Consider the following 25,337-nt stretch of genomic DNA (forward strand, 5'->3'; position numbering starts at 1 on the left):
CTCATTAGAGAAGTCTGATGTTATTTGAATTGGCTTTCCCTTGTATGTTACTTGCTTCTTTTGTCTTATAGCTCTTAGAAGGGCCTCTTTAGTTGATACTTTGGTCAGTCTGATGACTGCATGTCGTAACGTCTTCCTGTTTGCGTTGAATCTCCCAGGGGTCCTCTGAGCTTCTTGAACTTGTATATCAAGATTTTGAGCAAAGCCTGGGAAATTTTCCTCTATTATATCTTCAAACAGCTTGTCCAACCCTTGAGTGTTGTCTTCTTCCACTTCTTGTAAGCCTATAACCCTCACATTAGGTTTCTTCACATAATCCCACAGCTCTTGTAGGCTTTGCTCTTTTCTCTTGTTTCTCTGCTCTATTTATGTGACTGATTTATTTAATTGGAGGGTGTTATCTTCAAGCTGAGATTCTTTCTTCTGTTTGATCTACCCTGTTCTTGAGACTTTCCACTGTATTTTGTAGTTCCTTGAATTGATCCTTCATTTCCAGGAGTTCAGTTAAACTTTTTTTCATTGTGTCTATTTCTTTTCCCATATCCTGGAGACTTTTTGTGGTTTCTTTGTGTTGGTTATTGAGTTGTTGTTTCAGCTCAGTGAGTGTTCTTATGATCCACATACGAAATTCCTCTTCTGTCATATTGGTTGCCTGATTTTGGTTGGTGTCCGTTTCTAGGGGGCTGGTGCTCCTCTTTGGGGGTGTGTTTTCTGTTTGGTTCTTGATATTCCCTGAGTTCTTTCGCTGATTTCTTCCCATGTCGATCAGTTGTTGTTTCTTTCCTTAAGTTATTGTTTGGGTATTCACACACCTTGTTTAGTTTCTGAGGCATTAGGTGGTGTCTGTGGGTGAAATTGGACCACTCCCTGTATATTGAGTCAGTGGGTGCCATGAAAAGGCTGTGCAGGATGCCGTCCCTGTCAGTAGGTGGCGTTTGCTTGGAGGAATAGGCTATGCTGTGGATTTTGTGTAAGCCTGACCTCAGGCTGTTAGCAGGGGTCAAAGTTCTGTTCTCCGCTTCCAGGGAAAGCTGTCAGAGCGGGGCTGGAATGGTCCGCCCAGCCAGAAAGTCTGGGTGTGGGGGTGGGGCTGTCTGAAACCCGCAGTCTGGAGCGGGCCTCGCTTCTTTCCACCCTCCCCAAGTCCACAGCTAGTCCTGGGTCTCTGCCAGTAGGCCAGACCACAAGCCACCAGGCCTGCTGGGACTGTGATGTCGGTGGGGAGGTTCCCTGCACAGGAACGCCACCTGGGTTGGGCGCATGGCCTCCTCCTGGGAGGAGGGTTGCCCTCTAGGACGCAGATCCACCCCTGGAGGCACAGACACCTCAGTAGGCTGTTCACATATAACCTTTCTGTGTCCCGGGCAATGCTAGCCCTCGGTGCAGGGGATCTGGTCTGCAGGTCTGACCTCTGGGTCCCAGAGTTCAAACTGTATCCCCACTAGGGAGAGGATTTCCGGTCCCAATTCACCCACAGGGAGCCCAAGCTGGGTCTATGTCTCTCAGCCTCTGAGTCGGCACCATTCTCCTGGGAACTCAGTGCCAGCAGCACCTGGGAGGGTGGGCGGGTAGTTAGCTCACAGTCTGAGTTCCCCTGAGTCAGCTGTACAGTCCCAAGAGGGAAGGTCCCGTTCCCTGGAGGTGCCTCTGGCTGGTGGCTGTATTGTCTCTCTGGGCAGCCGCGGGTAGGGTCGGCGGAGGGGAGGAGGAGGCAATATGGTGCCTGCCGCGCGGCTCGGGTCTGTGCACACGGAGGTGCCCGGAGGAAGTTGGGAACCTGGTGCCACGTCTGCTACAGGCTCACCGCAGGCTGGCGACGGCGGCGGTCTCTGGGCTGGTGTCCACAGGTCTCTCCACCCGCTGGGGAGCCCACCAGCAGTCCCAAATGCAGGGGAGGGGAAACAGCAAATCCACCTACCCTTGCCGCTGGTCTCCGGGCTGCTCCGGTGGTCTCAGCCTCCTGTTCTCCTCCACAGCCTCCTCCCGTGGAGTCTCCCGGGGTCTCAGGTACCCCTCCTTCCGGCCCTTGTCCGCTGTATGCTCGTTTTCTTGCTTCTTTCCTCTAATTTCTGCTAGAATCTGTCTTTTCTGCAGAGAGACTCTGTTTGGCGGTGTTATTCGTCCGCCATCTTGCTCCGCCCCCGTTTATGATAATTTTTAAATTCAGATAAAATAGAATCTAGTAAGCTGACTATGTATTTCATAACTGACAATCCTATGATATATTAACAACCGCCAAAATCTCTATGGGTCAGACTATTTAGATTATCTTGCCAGTAATCAGAGTCGAGTCCACTTTACCTCTAAGGTTAAGTGCCACTGTGTCACCTGTATTCTAATTGCCCCACTGAAGTCAGGAAGACATCTAAACTGCATCCCACATCAGCGCTAGCAGCCTTTAAGAACAGCCATAATATATTTTTAAATATGATGTTACTCCTCTCACCAACTTATTTCTCAAGTCTCGAAGAAAGGAATAGCTTCTAGGCCTTCTGAGAGACCTAAATTTCACATGATCAGTTCCCTCCAGCATTCAATCTCCTGGCCTTTATATTTTTTCTTCACAGTACACCAAGGAAGTTCTAGACTGCATGGAGGTGAGAGACTCTTTAGACCATGCACAGAAAGGCCCTGGCTTTCAGTACATTCATTCAGCTGAATATTTTGAAATTTGGTCTTCTTGTTGGCCTTGTGTAGGACCATTAGGAGCAGATACCACACCCCACAATTCTTATATTCCATACAGCAAGTACCGTATATGGTCTAAGATAATTCTGCTTTCAGTTCACATTTCATTTTAGGAGACCACAGACAATAATTTAAAGGGAAAGTTTGTCACTAAATGTCAGAGACTGATAGATTCCCACTGTTGAATATCAACAGAATGTTCATGGCCTCCAACTCTAACTATGCCCAACTCTTTGGATTTTTCTGAGGTCCCTTTGATTGCAAGCTGCTCTGTGATGCCAATTTGTTTAAGTCAAGGTTCTTGCTTATAGCAACACAACTGGATTCTGGTTTAGCTTAGTAAAAAACAATTAATTGAAATGATGTCACTGTGCAGACTAAAGAAATTGATGGCAGGATAGAAAACCAAGCTGTGAAAATAGAAACTGCAGGAAGCTGCCATTATAGCCAAGACCCTCCCCTTGGAATATTTGGTTAGGATGTTTGTGCGGTTGGCTCAGAACGCTGAACGAGCCAGTGGTACCATCACCACCACAGCCAGTGGACAATCCTATTGAAAGGAAATCTAGCGTGCTACTCTTACCTTTGTGCTATGTGTTTCAGATTTGCCAGTTATAGATACTCCATTAGCTAAGCCTAGATCATGAGTCTGTACCCTAGTGGTTAAGGAGAATGAAAACCTGAACTTTTGGGCTACTTTAGTGGAAAACAACCCCCACCACCTACCCAGCCCAGCGTGATTCTCAACTGTGAGATTCCCTTTATGCAAGAAGGGGGGTCAAATGATGGGCAGCCAAAACCTCAACAAAGCAAATGTCCACAATACCCTACTGATTTGAAATTCTATTTTCATTTCTTACTAATGGTTACGTTCATATCCTCAGTCAACAAATAAAGGGAGTCCTTTTCAAAACTTTTTTTTTTTCCTTTGCCAATGGAGTCCTTTTTGGGTAAGAATAATCTGATAACTTTTAATTCTCTCCCCCTCTCTCTCTCTTTCTCTCTCCCACACACACATTTTGAATACTTACAATCATCATAAGGCTATAAACATAAAAGGTATATGTTAGTCTCATGTGAGTCATTCTCCTACCTCTGGAAGAGACATTAGATATTGATGACACTACCTTTGGTTTTTGTCAATAAGGGAACTCCCTCTAACACCTGACACTGCAAATAGTTTTGGAATTGGAATTAAACATATTGCTATCTGGGAGAAAGGGTACTAAACTGTATAATGCAAGAAGCTTAAGATTTTGTGTCAGACACAATGGTTTTAGTCTTCAGGTAGTGATCATTATAGAAATGATCATTGGCACTCAGTGGGATGCTGCTCAAAGGAATGCAATAGAAAATTCCAAGCAGTAGCTCTTGGTTTTGGATGAGTATTTCTTAATCTTAAAGTTCGAGTACCAACAGGCCTGTGTAAATTATGAGCAAACTCTTAATGGCAGAGAAACTCCTATCTATAAGATATAAGTGGTATATGAAAAGGCCTAATGTGTGGTCTTACATTTTTTATAAAGCTAAAAACTTCATTAAACATACTTTACTGTTTTGAGGCATGAGGATTCTCATTTTTAGATTTTAATCTTGGCCTATTTTACTATTGGAGAATTTTAAATATCTATTTAGGTAGAGCCAATTGCTGTATTGAGTTTTACATATAATCCAAACAAACATGAGACAGTCCTGTGCTGTACTCAGAAATAAAACACATGTCCTACCTCTTTCCTCCACCAAAAGAATAGTAATAAATTTTATATGGTTTAAAATGCTGAAAAAATATATAATACATAACAAAACTTTGTAATAATCCTCTTCACTTGTCAGTCTTTCCAAATCCCTTCATCAGAGCTGGCAGTTATCCCTGCAGCATTTTGTCTCACATTCTCCAAAAGTCAATGAAACTCTCAAAATTCAGCTTTCACAAACTCTTACCTTTCTTTTTCTCTCTTTTTTCCTTCCCAGATTTATTATTTTCCTCTAAGAAAATAGATCTTTGCACTGTAAGAATTTGAATGAGCAGCTTCCATTCAATTAACCAACTACTTGGCTTAAGTGCTAAGCAGGGGGAATTTAATACAGCCCTTAGAAGGCAAAAGAGAGCAAAGACTGTGCATATCTATGTTTTTTAATTTTGTCTGTCGTTTGGTATTATGCTGACATTTGCCTATACGTTTTTGCTTTATAATAGTTTGGAAGGCACAAAACTAATAGTAATTATTCCTAGGGAGTATAATTTTGGGATGGTGGGAAGGGTTTGGATGAAGTTGGATATTGAACTAATAATTACAAATAAATACTAGATCAGTGAAGACTGTAAGTAGAAATACCAAGTGTCATGATGGCTTGGAGCAGTGATGCTTCATGAAGGACAGAAGAAAGGTATGTGAAGCATAAGCAGGAGTTATCAAAGTTAATGTACAGAATATGAGGGGGTAGATTTTAGGCGAGAGAATAGTATGGCATTCCTGAGGCAGGAAAAAATCATTGTATGTGTTATAGGAACTTAGAGAAGTCCAGAAGGGAGGAGTAGAATGTAATAGGACTGAAGATATGAAAGGAGTTGGATCACACAGGCCTTTAGGTTTAGTTAACGAGTTTGAATTTTATCCTAGAAGCATGAAAAAAACATTGGGGGGATTTTAATCAGAGGATATTATTTTCATTTAAATGATCACTGTGGCTACAGAGTGAAGACTGGATTTTGGCAGAGACACGGTGGAAGCAGGATATAGGCAGGGTGGGTGTTATGGTGGTTCCAGTGAAAGAAGATTGCATCGGGTTAGTGCTAGAAGCACTAGAGAGAGTGGATGAATTTAGGAGCTTTAGGAGAAAAAAAAAAGCAATGACTCTATGACTGGTTGGATATGGATGGAAAAAAGATAAATGAGTCAAGGATGACTTCCTGGGTTCATGGTTTGAGCGTTTGGGTAGATGATGGTACCTCTACTAACCTGTGGAATCCAGGAGAAGGTCCCTACTAGTTAAATATCTCCTCACTGATGGCTCAGATTGAAGCATTGGGGGTGTCACATATTAGCTTAAATATTTTTTAAAAAATATATTTATTGAGATATAATTTACATGCAATAAATTTCACTATTGTTAAGTGTACAATTTGAATGAGTTTTGAAAAATATACACAGTCTTGTAACGGGCATCCTAATTGTAATAAAAAGACATTTCTATCACTCAAGAGAATTCCCACGCCTTTGCCCTCTGTGCCCCCCAGGCCCTGTCTCCTGGCACTGAACTGCTCTTGCTTTAATTTTGCCTTTTCTAGACTTCCATATAAACGGAAGCTTCTTTCACTAAGAATAATGTTTTTGCTATTCACCTGTGTTGTTACATGTATCAGTAGCATGTTTCCTTTTATTGATGAGTGATATTCCACTAAAATAATACACTAAAATTTGTTTATTTATTCCTTAATTGATTGATATATAGGTTATTTCCAGTTTGGGGCCATTATAAATTAAGCTGGCATGAAAATCCATGTACACGTCTTTTGTATATGCATATATTCGTTTTTCTTGAGTAAATATCTAGTAGTTGGGTTGGTGAGTTGTATGGTAAATGTATATGTAAAAATCATAAGAAACCATCAAACTGTTTTCCAAAGTAGCTTTGCCCTTTTGCATTCACATGAGCAGTGCAGAAGTTTCAGTTGTTCCACATTCTAGCCAATATTTGGTATTGTACTAATAGAGATTTTTTATCTTATCCATTCTAACAGGTGTATAGTGCTGTCTCTCTGTGGGTTTAATTTGCCTTTAATGTGTGTTTCCCTAGTTACTAATGATATTGGATATCCATACACAAAAATATGAATCATGACCCTTATTTTATCCCATTACCAAAATTAAGTCAAAGTGGATTATAGACCTAAATGCAAGAGTGAAAATTTTAAATCTAGAAAAAATGTATTAATTGAAGAAAAATGTATTAATGATCTAGCCTTAAGCAAAAATTTCTTAGAAATTAAACCAAAAGAACTATAAAGGACAAACTAATACATTGTACTTCATCAAAATTAAAAACTTTTGCTCCTCAAAAGATATTGTTCAGTAAATGAAAGTTACAACTAGCCACACACTAGGAGGAAATATTTACAAAATTTATATCTGTTAAAGGATTTTATTTAGAATATTTACATACAGTCATGTGTGGCTCAACAGTGGGGATACATTCTGAGAAATGCACTGTTAGGCAATTTGGTTCTTGTGCGATCATCAGAGTATACTTACATGCACCTGGAAGGTATAGTGTAGCACCCACCTAGGCGATATGGTGTAGCGCCGAGGCTACACACTTCTACAGCATGGAACTGTGCTCAATACTATAGGCAATCGTAAAGCAATATTTGTGTATTTAAACATATAAAATGTACAGTAAAAATACAGTATTATAATCTTATGGGACCATCATGGCATACAAGTTCCATTGTTTACAATAATATCCTTATGAGGCACATGACTGTGTATGTCTTTTTGTTCACATAGGTTTTAATGAGTTCACTGTCATTCTTAACTTGTTTCTCTACATAATGGGTCTTTTCTCTACTGGCTGCTTTTAAGATTTTCTATTTCTCTTTTGGTTTTAGCAATTTGACTAAGATACTCCTTGGCATAGTATACATTATAGTTTTTAGCAAATTTGGAAAATTTTCAGCCATTGTTTTTATAAATAGTTTCTCTTTCCACTTCCATTTTTTGTCTTCTATTAGAACTTCAATCATTTATATGTTATATATATATATGAATTCATATATATGAATACATATTATTCATATATATGTTATTTATACATATATATCTATCTTATTATTATCCCACAGCTCACCAGCATTCAAGTCAGTTTTCGTCTTTTTCTCTCTGTGCTTCACTTGGAATAGTTTCTACTGCTATGTCTTCAAGTTCACTCATCTTTTTTTCTGCAGTGTGTAATCTACTGTCAATCCACCCAGTATATTTTCATTTAAAATATTATACTTTTTATTTCTATAATTTCAAAATTGGGTCTTTTTTATTTCACTCCTCATCAGGCTTATTTTTCTTCTCTCTTCTTATTCATTTGCAGTATATCCATAATAGCTGTTTAATGTTTTAGTTGGCTCATTTTATTGCTTCTGTCACATCTGGGTCTGTTTTTACTAAATGGCTTTTTTTTCTTTGTCATGGGTTGTATTTTGGTTTTCTTTGTATGCCTGGATTATTTTATTGGATGCCAGAGAATGAGAATTTTACCTTGTTGGTATATTTTAAAATATTATTATTCCTTTAAATACAATTGACTTTGTTCTAGTAGGCAATTAAGTTACTTAGAAACAGATGGATTAATTTGAAGCTTACTTTTAGGCCTTGTTGAAATGAGCCCACATGAACCGTAATTATAAGGCTAATTTAATCCCACTCCTAAGCAGATGCATTTCTAAGAACACTATGTAATTCCACTTGTATTAAGTTGTCCTTCTACTCTAACAGTGGGAACACATCACACTTAAAGTATTATTTGGCTTAATGCTTTCTGTGTCCCTCGCCCCCAGACTGTGGTAGTTTCTTCATATGCATAAATAAATCAGAACACAGACAATTATTTCCAAGTTCTTTCAGCAAAGATCCAGAATTCTCCCTTTCTCCCTCTGTGGTAGTTTTAAGATCATGTCTACAAATTCTTTGATATTCCTCCCAATATATGGGGGAATTTAAATCTTTTTTTTTTTAGTATAAATTGGACTTAGTGAACCATGTCTGACAAATAGATTATGGCAGAAGTGATGGTATTTCTCTCTGTCATTAGATTACCAAAATACTGTGGTTTCCATCTTGGGTGCATGCTCTTGTTCCCTCTTGGATTTCTGCTCTAGGGGAACCCAGGACCTCAGGCCCAGTCATCTTTGGTTACTATCTCCTGTAGCTTGACCTACAGTTTAATTGTAACCTTATGAGCAATCTTGAACCAGAACTATCCAGAGAAGCACTTTCTGGTTTCCTAACACTAACAGATTGTGTAAGATAATAAATGTTTGTTGTTTTAAGATGCTAAATTTCACAGCAATTTGTTATGTGGCAATAGAAAACTAATACAGATTTTGATAACTTGAAATACGTTTCACTATAACAAAAACCTAAATTGCAAGAGTGGTTTTAGAATGGGGCAGTAGACACTGAGAAGAGTATTAGTAAAAGCCTAAAGTGCATTGAAGAAGCTCTACTTTAGGTTTCATTTTGAAATAATTTTAGACTCAAAAATTGCAAATATAATGCAAATACTTTTCCCTTGTGTCCTTCACCCAGTTTCCACTAATGATAACATTTTATATAATCATCATGCATTATCATCAAACCAGGAAATTGACAGTAGTACAATATTATAAACTACAGACCCTACTTGGATTTTCACCCATATGTGTGTGTGTATTTCTATAAATTTTATCATGTGTAGATTTGTGTAACCATGATACTCCTTTGTGCTTCCCCCTTTCCCCCCTTTTGCAATTAAATGTCTACAGAAGTTACCCATGCCTGTCCCACCACGTATGTTGGGTGGTATGGGATGCAAGTAAAGCGTTCTTTTAATTTCACAGGTCTATGAAGAGAGAGTGTCTGAATTCAAGGAGTTTTACTTATTAAACTTCACTAGGACATTCATGTGCACCTGGAAGTAATTAGGATGGTGAGATTCTGGACTTCAAGTTCATGCTTTAAGAGTATGAGCCTTTTGAGGGCCTTGGGAGGAAATGAATATATTTTTTTATTTGCATGCATGCATATAAATATATTTATATATTTGTATGTGGAGAGAATATAAATATGAGAGGTCTTCAAAAATTTCATGGAAAATGGGTATTATGAAAAAAATGCATGGATTTCTAAAGTTTTGCGTTAAAATAAACTTGTTCTAACTTGTTATATATGAAGAGGATCTACTTTAAGGCACTAAGAAGGATAAGACGTTGTTTGAAAAGAGTCCCTACTAGACCAACATGAATTCTGCAATTTTATTGAAGCAAGAACAAACATCAAATTTATAGTGAAGTTTGGGAGGAAGAATGGTGAAATCATCAGTGCTTTACAAAAAGTTTACTGGTACAATGCACCAAAGAAATCAGCAGTTTACAAATGAATAACTTGGCTTAAGAAGGGATGAAACAATGTGGAAGATGAATCTTGCAGTTGCAGACTATGAATATGAATTTGGGAGGGAAAACTCCATCTTGTTTGTGTTCTAATTGAAGAGAACTCATTAACAGCAGACATAATAACTGCCACCATAGACATCTCAGTTGGTTCAGCTTACACAATTTTAACAAAAATATTAAAGTTGAGCAAATTTTCCACCCATTAGGTGCCAAAGCCTTTGCACCCAGCTGCAGACAAAAGCAGAGCTTTTAATAAAATTCTAAACCAGTAGGATCAAGATGGTGAGCATTTCTTTGAGAAATTGTAACAGGAGATGAAACATGGCTTTACCGGTACAACCCTGAAGATAAAGCAAAAAGCAATGGCTACCAAGAGGTGGAAGTGGTCCAAAGTAAAAGCAGACCTAGTAAAGAGCAAAGGTCATGGCAACAGCTTTTTGAGATGCTGAAGACATTTTGCATATTGACTTTCTGGAGGGCAAAAGAACAATACCATCTGCTTAGTATGAGAGTATTTTGAGAAGTTAGCCAAACTTTAGCAGAAAAATGCCTGGGAACGCTTCGCCAGAAAGTCCTTCTCCACCATGGCTGCTCCTGCTCATTCCTCTCATCAAACAAGGATGCTTTCGTGAGAGTTTTGATGGAAAATCATTAGGCATCAACATTCCAATCCTGATTTGGCTCCTTTTTGTTTTTGTTTCCTAATCTTAAAACAATCTTTAAAGGGCACATATTATTTTTTCGATTAGTAATGTAAAAAAGACTACCTTGATATGGTTAAATTCTGAGGACCTTAAGTTCTTTTGGGATGGACTAAATGGCTGCTGTCATCACTTACAAAAGTTTCTTGAACTTGATGGGGCTTATGTTGAGAAATAAAGTTTATATATTTTATTTTTATCTTTTAATTCTATTTTTCCATGAACTTTTTTGAAGTCCCCTTGTAATTTATGGCCAGGAGCAGACAGTGATGGTTTTTAAAATATGCCCATAAATTCTTTAATACTTCTCCCTCTGAGTGTGGGCTGGACTTAGTGACTCACTTTGTATGAAGAAAATATAGCAGAAATAAGAGCATGTTACTTTCAAGATTACGTCATTAAAAGACCATGACTTTTATCTTGGGTGGTCTTTCTCTCAGATTAGCTGCTCTGGGAGAGCAGATGTAGTGAGTAGCCCTAGAGAGAGGTCTGTGTAGCAAGTTGCTGAGCTTCCTGCCCTGCCACGTGAGTTTGAAAACAGAACCTCTATCTCCAAGTTAAGTCATCTGAAACTATAGTCTTGGCCAAGGGTTTGACTGCAATCTTGTGAGAGATTCAGAAATACTACCCAGCTGATCCACTCTTGAATTCCTGACTCACAAAAGCTATGTGAGATGGTAGATATTTGTTGTTTTAAAACTGTTGAGATGATTATACAGCAGTAGGTAACCCATGCACTCTCTGTGCAGCTCCCTCCCCTCTGATACTCTGCCCTGTTAATTCTAGCCACTTTGCTCTGTCTCCTCAACTTAGCTAGTTGTTAGGGTTCTGTTTGGATTTCCACTTCCAATGCTGAGGCCTGAAACGCTTCCAGGTAGTCAACTGGAAAAATTACAGTGATCACCTCATATACACCTTTTCTCTTACAGGCCACAATCCTAGGCTGCCTGTCGTCCAGTGTGTGAAAACCATTGTTTTACATGTTTTGTATATTTTCTAATTGCCTAACATGAGAGTTAAATCTGGTGCCATTATTCCATCATAGCCAGAACTTGCTTATGCCTTGACCTCGTGAGTTCTATTGGGAGTTGGTAGCTTCATGCAACACAGTGAAAATGGTCTCTGTATTTTCTGAAGATATTAAGAATCTTCGGAGGCAGGGGAGGATTTAAAATTAGCTTTAGGTTGTGAGAGGCTTAGTGCCAATAAATGAAAAGAATAAAGAAGGGCTGGAGGCATCAAAACCAATTTTCTATATAGAGAAACCTGGGTTATAAAATGCAACATATGAGCACCTTGTGTATAAGAACAGTTGGTTCCATTTACTCCGATGTTTCGTCATTTACCTCTTCCCCTTCTGTCCTTGCTCTGAAACACAAAAGCAGTGCTTGGCTGACACCAGCTACCATCTGGTGACATATGTAGTGACCTGTCTTAGCAACATATTTTTCCCAGCTGTTCTTCCTTTTCCTCTAAGGTTGATAATGCATACACATGCTACAGTCCTACCTTTTCTTCTATATTTCACCACACATAATTTACTCAGTTCCAAATCAGGCTAGTTCTTTCTTTCACATACATACATACTCAAATTCACTTTAACTGATGCTCTTACTTGCACATTCGTGTCTTCCCTGGTTAGAACACAAAAGTTTTCCACACATCATTGCTGTCTTAAGCTTATTCTCTCTGTAAGCCAAATAAATTTTGCTGATAGTAGCGGATCACCAGCAGAGTTAGTGTTGTAACTCCAGATCCAGGAATCAAAATTGGAATAAAATATCATAAATCAGTTTCCATCACATTCTAAGGCATTTTGGAGAATTTTCTGAAAATTTCTGCACCAATTCATTGTAAATCATTGAATTAGTCAAGATGATATATCAAAAAAGGTATAAAAGACATCACTCTTTTTCAAAAAAATTGATAGTCTATCTAGTACCAGAAGTAATAAGTACATATGTTATTACAACCCAAATGATTTATAAAAGCCTTTGGAAATATATAAATGAATAATAACATTATTCCAATCAGGAGAAAGAGTAGAGCTATCTGGGAATTAGACAAACCTTTCTGTAACAATTAATACTAACTTTTACCATGAGACATTGGTAAGGATTGTGTATTAGTAGGAGGACAAAACAAAGGGATGGAAACTTATATTGGCAATCTGTGCTTTTGAATATATTTAATCATACAGTTCATTTAATTTTAAGAACTCAGAAATGTGTTCCAATAAATACATACAATCTAATATGCATTCTTGATACAGATTAACTCATGATTTTTTGTTGTTATTACTTAAATATGTATGCCAAACATTTTAAGACTCATATCCTCATAAGAGGTGTTTCCCTGAAACTAGCTTTCAAACTGAATAGCTTGCTATCATTTTTGAAAAATAAACTGCCTCTGATATTTGCCTAGTTTTAAGTCTATATACTTGAGTCCCCTGAAAAGAAGCCTGTAGGTTTCTAAGAAACCCAGATATTTCTTGAGCATCTGGAAACACACATCTTAGTTACTTCAGTTTTAGAGATTTTACAAAACAGGATTTGGAGATAGAACACTCTTGATAAACTTACCTAGAGTGTCTTTGTGTTTGTTTTCAAACTCTGGACAATTCAAAGAAAGTATCCTAAGACTCTAGGAGTTTATTCAAACAATGACTTTCCTTTGAAATAAGATAGTCTGCCTCCCTTAAAGGCATAGTAGTCACCTTTGACACAAGGAACAGAAGGTAGAGCAAAAAAGGATGTGGGAACCAACTTTAGTGCTAGAGTTTTTTTAAAAACTAATTTGCATTAACTCTTATCTCTAGGTGTCTGGCCTAGTCCTGAGAATACAAATGGCAGTTCCTATCAGTCATCCTTGATCTGATGTGAAAGGTTTGATGTGTCTGAGGGAGATGTATGGAAAGGGGTGCGTGAAGAGAGCTGCAAGAAGGGAATAAGAATATTTGGCGTTGAATTGCCCCAAAGAGCATAGAAATAGCAGAAATATATTTTTCATGTACCAAAAAAATTACAAAAGGCAAAGTAATCTCACTTGGTCTGAAATGTTTATAATACAATATTTAATGTTGTTTTCCTTAATCTTACAGCCATTGGGGGAGAGTGTGTGTGTGGGACAGAGAGAGAGAGAGAGAGAGAGAGAGAGAGAGAGAGACAGTACTGACAAATGGGGAGCAGGAAAGATAAGGGGAATAAGAGGCTTTGAAATGCAAGGGTGTCCACTGTCCTGGGACGCTTTGAAGCACACTCCATGACGAATTGCATTATCTCAGGGTTAGAAAATTCAGAGAGGCAAAAAGGGGAAGACAAATCAAGGCCTTTGGTAAAGGCGGCCGCAGCTCGGTGCTCAAGTCCGCACAGCCGTGCTTTGTGTGGTGTGCGGACCAGGAGGACCGCACGAAAGGAGGAGCGGGAGGAGGGAAAGGGGCGGGAAGGAGGAGGTTCTTCTACCTGCACGCACCTCGGCTGGCTGGGGGTGGGGAGGGCGGGATGTAAATCGGGCCGTTCACACTGGCCAATCAGTAGTCAGGTGAGCAAATTTGGGTCCCCACCCCATCCCAAACGCGCCCTTGAGCACGTGTGTGGTGTTCTGGGACCTTTGTCCCGCAACGTCACACTTGGCGGCCACCCCAGGGTCCCTTTTCTCGTCGGATGTGCTTGATTCTTTTCTGCACGCCCCACCTCGCAGGCCGTGTCTCCCCACCTCCCTGCCCGCGCTCTCCCGCGCCGCCGCGGGCCGGAGCCCGCTGAGCTCGGCTGGGGTCGCCCGCCGCCTCCGCCCGTCCCGCAGGACCCCGCACGCCGCGGCCCGCGCTCCCGGGCCGGCCGGCCGTGGGTCTGCCTCTGGGGCTCGGGCTCCAGCCCGCTCGGCCCGGGAACTCCGGCAACGCCCGGGACACAGAAAACAGACTGGCCACCTGGTCCGCCAGGGCGCCGGAGCGCGGCCTCCCCGCTCCTCCTCCCACCGCGCCCCGCCCGCCCGCGCCCCGGGAGTCCGCCGCCCGCCCCGGCAGACAAAGGGCGCGGGCACTCCCGCCGCCCGGCCTCCCAGCGCTCCGGGAGGCGGCCGCCCCGCAGCGGATCGCGCAGGAGGCGCGCGGGGCCAGAGGCCGCCGCCGCGGGGCGCAGCATGGGCCAGACCCGCGGGATGCGCGCCGCTCCCCTCGGCTGCTGCTGCCTCCTGTACCAGCTGTGGCTCCTGTCGCCAGGGATCGCTGCAGGTAAGTTCTGCGACTTCCCGCTTCCTTTCCAACCTCCCCGGCGCAGACCGCGAACGCACGGGCAGGCAGGGCTGCTGCAGCCGGGGTGGCGAGCGGAATCGGCGGGCGGCAGTGGCGATGGGCACGCGGGTGCGGGTGAGCGTGTCAAGCTCCGAAGCGAAGCGCACTTCCTCGGTCTCACTTTAACCATCTGTGAAACGATTAGTTTCCTCTAATGAGAGTGGTAATATCTGCAAAGGTACATTTACGGCACCTGGAGGAAAATTAGGAGGTACGTAAATTAATAGCGATGCTTTCCTCTGGCATATACTTTAGAAATCACTTAATTGTGCTGGAGACTGTGCACCGGTTTTCTTTTCAACCACTAACTGCCGTCACCGAACTTTGATTCCCCCTTTCTTCCCAGTATAGTCACACTTTTACTCTGCAAATGCTGCGGTCCGTAATCCGATCACAAGGCTTGGGGTTGCACAGTTCCGGGGCTGGACGGGTGGTCCGCACCGCGTGCACCGGGCGCCCGCGTCTGTGTGGACCGCGAGCCTGGGGTGCGGGTGCGAGTGGAGCCGCGGCGCTTTAAGCCCCGCATTCTGTCTGCCCCGCCCGCAGGGCTGCAGCTCGCCCCCGACCTCGAGGAGTGGGAAGTCGTGTTTCCTGCACTCTGGCGCCGGGAGCCGGCGGACGCGGCCGGCGGCAGCGGGAGCAGCGCGGACCCGGGCTGGGCGCGCGGCGCCGGGGGCGGCGCGGGCTCGCGGGCGCAGGCGGCCGGCAGCTCCCGCGAGGTGCGCTCGGCCGTCCCGGCGCCTCCGGAGGAGCCCGCGGAGGGCCCGTCCGAGCCCTGGCTCTGGCCGCCGCCGCCGGGGGCCGAGGAGGACGAGGAGCTCGAGTCGCAGGAGCTGCCGCGGGGACCCGGCGGGGCCCGGGCCTCGTGGCCGCCGCCGCCCCCGGCCCCGGCCCAGCCCGCCCAGCCGGACGGCGACGAGGTGCTGCTGCGGATCCCGGCCTTCTCCCGGGACCTGTACCTGCTGCTCCGGAGAGACGGCCGCTTCCTGGCGCCGCGCTTCGCGGTGGAGCAGCGGCCGGGCCCCGGCCCCGCGCGCGCCCCCGCGCCGCCCGACGCGGGCTGCTTCTACTCCGGCGCCGTGCTGCGGCACCCCGGCTCGCTGGCCTCCTTCAGCACCTGCGGCGGCGGCCTGGTAAGCGCCTCCTTCCCGCCCCCAGCCCCAGCCCCAGCCCCAGCCCCAGCCCCAGCCCCAGCCCCTGCCGCGGCCCCGGCCCCGGCCCCGGCCCCGGCCTCGGCCTCCCCGCCGCGGTCCCGGCCTCCCCGCCGCGGTCCCGGCCTCCCCGCCGCGGCCTCCCCGGGCGTCTCCCGGCCAGTCCCGGGAATCGGAAGTCTAAGTGCATGGATAGGTGGCCTTTCCCTTCCAGATGGTTGTGTGTGTCTTTGGAAACTGTTTGAAACTCTGCCTCCTTGGAACTTCTTCCCAGTGGCTCAACTTCTTTTCTGTACTTGAGGGTCTCTAAAATGAGAGCGCCACGTGGTGTCCTAGGAGAGTGAAAGGCGCCGCCGGCCGGGCGCCCATCGGAGCCGCCTCCCGGCCTGCACGCCCCCCACGCCTGCTGCGGGCTGTGGGCAGCCCACTAGGGAGCCGCCTCCCGGCCTGCACGCCCCCCACGCCTGCTGCGGGCTGTGGGCAGCCCACTAGGGAGCCGCCTCCCGGCCTGCACGCCCCTCACGCCTGCTGCGGGCTGTGGGCAGCCCGCTAGGGAGCCGGCTCCCGGCCTGCACGCCCCCCACGCCTGCTGCGGGCTGTGGGCAGCCCGCTAGGGAGCCGGCTCCCGGCCTGCACGCCCCCCACGCCTGCTGCGGGCTGTGGGCAGCCCGCTAGGGAGCCGCCTCCCGGCCTGCACGCCCCCCACGCCTGCTGCGGGCTGTGGGCAGCCCACTAGGGAGCCGGCTCCCGGCCTGCACGCCCCTCACGCCTGCTGCGGGCTGTGGGCAGCCCGCTAGGGAGCCGCCTCCCGGCCTGCACGCCCCCCACGCCTGCTGCGGGCTGTGGGCAGCCCACTAGGGAGCCGGCTCCCGGCCTGCACGCCCCTCACGCCTGCTGCGGGCTGTGGGCAGCCCGCTAGGGAGCCGCCTCCCGGCCTGCACGCCCCCCACGCCTGCTGCGGGCTGTGGGCAGCCCACTAGGGAGCCGCCTCCGCCGGGCCACAGTGTGAGCGCGCGGCCCCGCACGCCGTCCGTTCTTGCGGGTGCAGGGCTGGGCCCGTCCCCGAGAGCCTGGAGCTGCTGGCCGACGGGTGGCATTAGAATCCGGTGTTCAGAAGCTTACGGCTCTATGACTTGACGTTTTCTTTCTAAGATTTACATTTTATTTGTCAGTAGTTTCTTTTTTTCTCTCCCCTCCATGGGGGATAGTAGCAAGTGTGGAGAGCCCTGTGACTAGAAAGTAAAAGCTATTTGCTCCGTCAATGTAGATCATCATTTGATTTTTCTCACTCTGTCGTGACCCAGGATTTGAAACAATTGCTACCTCTCCTAAGTTGGCCTTTTCCTTGCGTTTTTTGTGTGTTGGGGGAGGGGGAGGTGGTCAGTATTCATAACATAAACTTTACCGTTTTAACCATTTTTAGATGTACAGGTCAGTGGCATTAAGTGCATTCACCACCATGGTCTTTACTACTGGTTTAAGGCAAAACTCACAAAATATCAAAAATGTCCCTGTGATTGTGGCTTCATTTTTCTGTTCACAGTGAGTCAACCAGGAAATCCACAAGAACTTGTATGGAAGCAACCTTCTGATTTGAAGCAAAATCCAAAAGCAGTGGATAGTATAATAGAAAATATCAGCACAATTAAAGCCACTCAAAGCCATGAAATCAAAAAAAGATGGTTAAAAATCCAAACAAAATGAAACTATAAATTGGCACTGCCCCCCTGTGGACCCATATTCCAATGATGTAAATTGCTGGATAGGGCTCATAGTGATAAATATTCAAATATAGACGTTTTTAGGCATGAGGGAGAAAATTGTCATGGAAAATTTACATGACAAGTTTTAAAAGGTTTTGCAGAACTGATGCTTGAACTTTTCACTGGGGAAAACATTTTGTGGGGATTTCATTGTCCACTAGCTTTTGGCTGGGGATTAAATAATTACATATAGAAAGTTCCTAGTGTGGTAGGAGCAATAGGGGATAAAGCATTTCCCTGTGTTGAAATGTGGGCTTTGGGTCAGATTTTCCAAATGAGGTATGCCTTCTCTCCATACTTAAGGATGGAAAGTTAGAATTATGAGTAGGTTTTTCATAGACTGAATAGGAGTTTGACATACCTCCCTGTGTATCATGTTGGACTTTTATTCACTTTTCCTATTAGCCACATATATGTATGTTCTGAACTGGGAAGTCTTTGTTATTGGGGAAAACTGACGTTGCCAATAATACAGTATAGCAATCAAACTTTCAGTAAAAAGTTAAACAAATAGCCAAGATGGGTGGGTTTGTTACTCCATACTCTACCATGCCATCCTTTCCCCTTATGAGCTGGTGGATTAGGAGAGAGTTGTTATCTGAACTCTGGAGTAGGTTTGTTCCCTGATGATTAATTAGTCCCGTATCTCTCTAGCTTTCAATTTCTATAAGTAAAATGAGAAAAGCAGATGATTTAATTTAAAACTTGGATGATGGAATTAAAATTCTATTGGCTATTTAATATATTCCTGGTCCTGTGTTAGGGTCTAGAATGTACTGCCTTTTAGGGGCTCACAGATTAGGAGAAGAACATCATGTATAAGTAGAAATGACCCATGTAAACACAGACAGTGACATAGAAGCATGATGATTCAAATGTTATGCCCAAGGTCAAATCCTGCTGGGGTTCTTGGGTAAGATTTCCAAAAACAGGAGCTTAACTGGATTTTGAAGCTTGGCGAGGCTTTCTTCAGGCAGAAAAGACCTGACAAGTGTAGGTAGAGAGAAGACATTGAGTGGAGGTATGAAAGTAAAAGGAAAAAAAATAAAAAACAAAAACAAACAAACAAAAAATACACACAAAAACAACAGACTCTTTGACTAGACCAGAAGCTGCAATAGGAGGAAATGGCTCTGAAATGTCAGTAGAGACCCGACCTCAAACCCTTGCCCACTAGAGCAGGAGGGGCTGTCCTGTCTGCCTGCGTATTCAAAGAACTACATTCCTTATTCCTCTGTATTTCCAGAATTCTGTGATCCTTTAATTGTAATATGAGGAACCATGATGTCTTCATCTAGAGAGTGTGAATTACTTAGAAATGCATCTGTCTTTAGTTTGCAACGATTTTTTTTCTTCAAAGTTAGTAATAGCTTTCTATTGTCAGTTGCACAGAAAAGATCACTAAAAGATACCTTCCCTTCCCCTCTTTCAGTGACCAGTTTTGCCTACTATTGCCTGAACTCAGCTACTTTTGGATACAATCTTTCTGGACCTCATTTCCCTTTTTATTAAATGCACAGATTATACTTGTATATCTATCAATTGATCTTTGATATGCTCTTATTTGTTTCTCCTAATTAGTCTAGTATTGAATAATAATCTTATTTAGGTCATAATTTGATCAAATAGACACATGTGTAATAATGCTAATCAATCAAACATTTACTGAACAACTTCTATGGACTAAGGCATTTTGCAAATACAAGAGAACACAAAAAGGAGATGAAGAAGCCTTGGCATTTTTCCAGAAGCTCCCAACCTAACCTGCCAGTTACTGCTGTGAACAGGGAAATACAACAGGTTGAGATACATGTAAATATGCGTTTGCCCTTATTGCTCTGATGGTATTGTCTTGTTCATCTCTTTTCATTTCCAACATATTGTAAGATATCTAGTTTTTAGCATGCACTCAATAAAAATAACTGAATAATAAAATACAATGCATAAAGTATGTTATTTTATTTTAAAATAGTCTTTAAAAAATAAAAATGCACAAAGGCAATAAGTTAAATTCCATGAAACAGTGCAACAACTATATTTACTCAAAATTAATGCAATAGTTTTTTTTTTAAGCACACATAAGCACCGGGACAAAGTAAACTAGATCAGTACAGACCTTACTTATGGTCCTTTTTTGATTGAATATTGAAATGGCTGACTACTTAGATTATTTTTTCAGGATGATGAGGTGTGGATATTGAAACTATTAATACTACTACTTTTACCTACTTAAATTAAGAGTTTTTTGCAGTAGTCATTTTGATTATCTTTTGATACAGAATCTTGAGCCATGTGTCATATCTGACTGTGAGCATGTGCCATAAATTCAGTTTTGTGTGTGGGGGGGTGAAATTTACCTTCTTATTGCATCTTATTTGCATCAAAGTATTCTGTACTGTGGCAAGTTTGAACAATTAAATATTTCAGGGCCTGTCCTTTGGACAAGGCACAGCACTAGTAACCAGTGTGAGAGCAGGTGTCAGGGCCAGGACAGGCAACGGGGAGTGCATGATAAGGGGAATGGAGGTACAAGTGGAGTCAGTATACAATGAAAAAATTAAGACTACAGACTGACCTCATACATTTATGTATTTCTTTATTCAAGACAACTTTTAAGAATGATAGAAAAGATAGCTTAAATAAATCAAAGTCAATATTGTAAGTGAATGCCATCAGTATGTCAGATGCTTTGAATATCTCCTGAAAGAGTGAAAACAGTTTGGCTTGGATTAATGGAAGCATACAGACATTAGAAAATATCTGTGAATGGCAGGAGCTATCCCAGCAGCGCTGTTGCATACACAGGGAAATGGAATGCAGTGAGCAGAACTACAGCGGGATGTGCTTTCTCTTATATCCAGTTATGCCAAGCAGTATAACTGCAACTCATAACAGATAAGTGAGCTGGGAAACCAAAAAAGATGAGCTGACACCCAAGAATATCACATTTTGAAGAAAATTAACCATATAAAAGAGAGTCTTAAAGTCTGGTTAATTAATACATGAAGCAACAAAATTAATAGAGTAAATAGAACACTTTAATAGAATTACACTGCCCAGAAGAATAATAGCAGATCTATATACTGGACACAACAAATTGAAAAACAGAAACAATATGCTCTCCATAAAACTGATTAGATACAGTGGAACTGAAATTGTATGATCATTAGAATAAAAAAAAACCTCAGTAGATGAGTTGATAGGTAAATTTGTGACCTGGAACCTGAAACCTAGAAATTATCCCAGAACATAATACAAAGGGCAAATGAATACAAAATCTGAAAGATCAATTGTAAGCTATGAATCATAGGTCTAGATCCAAAATTTCTCTAATAGGAATTATTATTTTTTAATTAATTAAAAGATAGAATTTTAAAAATTCAAGCAATTATATCCTACCTATCAGCCAAACTTTGAAGGTAAGGCCAGGTACTTACTACTTCTTTGAGTGTGGATCAGATAAATGGTGTTCTAGATGAGCCTTACTCAGCATACATCAAAACCAATTTTCAATATAGGTTTTTGTAATTGGAATTAAAATTAAAGACAAACACAAAGCAGCTTATGCATAGAATCCTGGATTTTAAAAATTTTCATCTTTTTTATAGTTGTGTCAAATAAAATTAGAATAATTTTTTTAGCAACTTATATTTCTTGTTTTCCAAAGTTTTCATAGAAACAAAGACATATTTTTCACTCACATTTCACTAGCTTTAATGTCTAGTGTTTGACTAAATTGTGTAATTATAAAATGCCCTACCTGCATGTGTTTAAACAAATATGGCTGACTGTTGGTCTACACAGGCTGCCTGGCAGGAGTCGTGGTGTGCAGGGAGACAGTGGAGACCTGCTGGCTGTGGCCATCCCACATGGTGCAGGCCTTATCGCCATATTCTCCAGTAGTGTGCAGAGTGTTAAGTCAGTGATTCAAGTTGAATTGGTTGATGTCACCAAGGTCGGTTAGGTACAGGTTAAGAGACCCTTTTTTTGGTATCAGAATCAAATTTATCAAAGATAAAACATGAACCTTCAGATTGAAGGACCACCTCACCAACTCAGCATGGCATAGTGAAGAGAGACCCAAACCTAGACACACTGTGGCAATGTATTAGAAAATTAAAGAGGAAGAGAAAAGCCTACAAATCTAATAGAGGAGAGATTATCTACAGTGGCATGAGAATCAGGTTGACATTAGAGGATCAGATCAGTAATACTGAATGCTAGAGGATCAGGTAGCTTGAGAGTTCCAGGAAGAGTATTTTTGAATCCTGGATTATATGCTCAGCCAAAATACCATTCTAATCTAAGGCCCAAATTACATCATTTTCAAAATTATAAATGCTCAAACTTTACCACAAACAACCTCCAAAAAGGTATGCAGCGAAGTCTTCCTCCAGCAGCCATTCCCCGGCTATGACTCAGTGTTCTTTCCCAGGGCTTTCCAGGATTATTTGCTTTGGTGTATGATCTGGAGGTAGTTGATACATAAATAAATATGTGTATATAAGTTTATATCTTTTTAAAACTCATACCACTTACACACACACACACACACACACACACACACACACACTTATATACATGAGATTATCACATATGAGTATATAAAGACATTCCTTGTTCTTTTTCAATAGTTCATTATCTGACTGCGAGCATGTGCCATAATCTAGTTAACCAGTTTGGTGGATCCAATATTTTCTTATTATGAACAGTTCTAAACATATAGGACTCTGCAGATAGGCTGTTTTGCCTGTGCAGTGTATATCTGTGTCAAAGGGCCTGTGTATTGGTGATTTTGGGAGATGCTGCCTTATCGCATCCCATAGAGATTGTCCCAGTTCACACTCAGGTCAGGAGAGCATGAGAGTCTGTCTTTCCCGTGTCCTGTTACCAGTATGGGTGTCATTATTAAAATTTTGATTTTTGTGGAATCTAATAGGCGAAAAATGTTACCACAATGCAGTTTTAATTTGCATTTTTTGTTGTTGCTAGTGAGGTTGACATCTTTGATATTTTTTATTCTGATTTCCTTTCTTGTAGACTTTCTTTTTATATCTTTTACTCATTTTTCTATTGGATGACTTTTTAAAATTTCTAATTCCAGAGTTCTTTATATATTAGTATTCTTAAAGGACAAATGTTAATTATAAAATAATACATGCTAAGTATAGAAAGTTTAAAAATATGTAAAATAAATCTGTAATCATGCCATCCAGAGGTAAACAGTTAACTTTGTAGTATTTATGAAAAGGACAAAAAAAAAGGTCAAATAAACCTTCACAATTTTTTCAAAATTATTGGTAAGCTAGGAAAAGCAAATTTCCTCAAATATCATTTTTGGTTCATAAGATTGGCACAAATTATGCAGATTGGGAATATTTGGTGGGCGCACTTGGGAAACAACTAATTTTACATATTGTAGGACAGTAAATTGGAAGAGTCTTTTGTACAGTATTTATTAAAATGTTAAATAGACTTACCCTTTTCTTTAGCAATTCTTCTTGTAGGTATTAATTTTAGAGAAATAACCATACATATACGAGAGATTTATGTGTAGGTATTCAGAATGCTTTGACAGTGACGGACTAGTAACATCTATATATTGTGATGAAATCTCAGATAACAAAAGACAAAGAAATAGTTTCTTGCTTCAGTGATACCTTGAAGAAACTTTGTCTCAACTTCTTGTCCTCCCAGTATTTATCATAGTTCTTTGATTTATTAAGTGCTCAGTGTCTCCCTGCTAATGAAATAACTGGTCTTTAAGTGAACATCCCTTTAAGGCACTGTATATTTTTCCAGCCCAACATTTAGTGTGGTATGGATAATATAGTAAGGCGTGGGGACGTTCCTGTATTTAAAGTGGAGTAATATGTAGATACTCTAGTCTTATTTAAGGAAGCAATATAGTGAATTCTAGTAAACAGAATCATCATGCTGATGGAATAAACTACTTTGTACATTAAAAGTTAATAAACTATTTAATCATGTTTTAATCTATGTCTTTAGTTTCCTGAGAGAATTCAAGCATGAACCAATTTTGTGAGAAGCAAATTTTATTTAATAATAAATAAGTTTCATTTATTTATTTGAGGTTTATTAACTGAATCATGACTGTATTATACTTTTTTAAAATAGGAGTCTGAAAATATTTTTATGCAACACTAAAATAGAGCACATTTTTTTTATTGAGTTCTTGCATGATTGAATGTTTATACTTAATTGCAATTACATTTTTACTCCACATAGTTTTAGGTCTTTGTATTTGCAAAATAAAGAATAATCAGAGGAATTCCAGTTTCCTGATTGATGGGATATATATTAAATTAGGGAAGTAATCCTGACATGTTTTGGGGCAATGGGAGAACCAGTAGTCCCTCTTGAATTATGATTTGAGGGGTTTCCCGAAAGGAAGTTTTAAGGTTCCCTTAGCCAAGTGAGAACCATAATTTGATGCAGAGTGCACTCAGGGTACAACTGTAGTGACCACGTCCTCTTGTCTCCATCTCATCATTATTCTGTTGCCAAGCCCTACACTGAGAGAAGTGAGAAAATGGGAGCTGAGCTATTCCAGTGCTACCCAGATATTTTTACAGAATGATTGCATGGTAGTATTGGGAAGGACCTTGGGGATTAGACAGTTTAGTACTTGCCTTTCCCAGTGAGAGAAACTTGATTTCATTTCATAATTAACGGCATATATCTGTAATAAATTATTAGCTGTTTAGACCTTAGCTTAGACGATCAGGAGGTAGAGCTGGTGAGGCTAGGCCAGTTTTGGTATTATTACATGCTTCTGCTTTTCTGTTGCTTTCCATTAAAAAAAAAAGAGGCCTAAACATATTTTTTTTCCTTTATAAGCACATTCAAAGGATAAACATAAGGATATTTTGTCCTCAATTTGTCTGTAGTCCTCTAGCCTCAGCCCGGCTTCACCTAAATAAGACCACTTCTTCAGTGAGCCTACATCACCAACCCTTTGACCATGCTTCTTGATGTCCAGTTTCTTAAAGTGTGGTGTGTAGTCAGCAATACCAAAATCTTGGCAGTGGGCAGGGGGAGGAATTTGATGAGGCAGAGGTCGTTGAGCATTCTCCATTAAAAATCATAATCCCATATTGAGCCTCAAACCTAAGGAATGTACATGAATCTAAGGTAATTCTTATGGAAGCTAAAATTTGAGGGCAGCCACTGTAGTGGCTCACAACCTGACAAAGCTGAGGATCCTTAAACGCTGGGTTTGCATCCACCAAACCTTACCTTCCAACATCCTCCCAGAAACCTAGTCATGTCACTGAGCTAGAAAAGATTTTATGGATTTCAAATTATTAATCAATAGGCTCTAAATGTTAACTAGATGGAAGTTAATATAATGGAACATTAATTCCAGTATGAATGTTTTCCTACTCTTTAGAGGAAAAGGTATACAAACATTGAAATCTGCTTCCCATTCTAGAATCTGGAAGTATTAAATAGAGCTGAATTATTTCAAACAATAATCAACAATTTTATAGGTAATATGGCAGGAAAATTACTCCAGCTATTTCATAATAGTTATTACAATAAAATAAAATTTATCAGAAATAAAGGAAG

General features: G+C 41.7%; 1 protein-coding gene across 1 annotated transcript in view; it reads left to right on the forward strand.

Moving 5' to 3' along the window:
* The first annotated feature begins 14,661 nt into the window (after positions 1 to 14,661).
* ADAMTS19 (ADAM metallopeptidase with thrombospondin type 1 motif 19) overlaps positions 14,662 to 25,337 on the forward strand; it is a 244,675-nt gene continuing 233,999 nt past the window's right edge. The window contains exons 1-2 of the mRNA XM_076008346.1: positions 14,662 to 14,770; positions 15,377 to 15,963. Of these exons, the coding sequence (XP_075864461.1) occupies positions 14,680 to 14,770; positions 15,377 to 15,963 (678 nt within the window). The 5' untranslated portion in view covers positions 14,662 to 14,679. The remainder of the gene's footprint in view (positions 14,771 to 15,376; positions 15,964 to 25,337) is intronic.

The sequence above is a fragment of the Microcebus murinus genome, chromosome 11 (assembly GCF_040939455.1).
Source record: "Microcebus murinus isolate Inina chromosome 11, M.murinus_Inina_mat1.0, whole genome shotgun sequence".
NCBI classification, from domain to species: Eukaryota; Metazoa; Chordata; class Mammalia; order Primates; family Cheirogaleidae; genus Microcebus; species Microcebus murinus.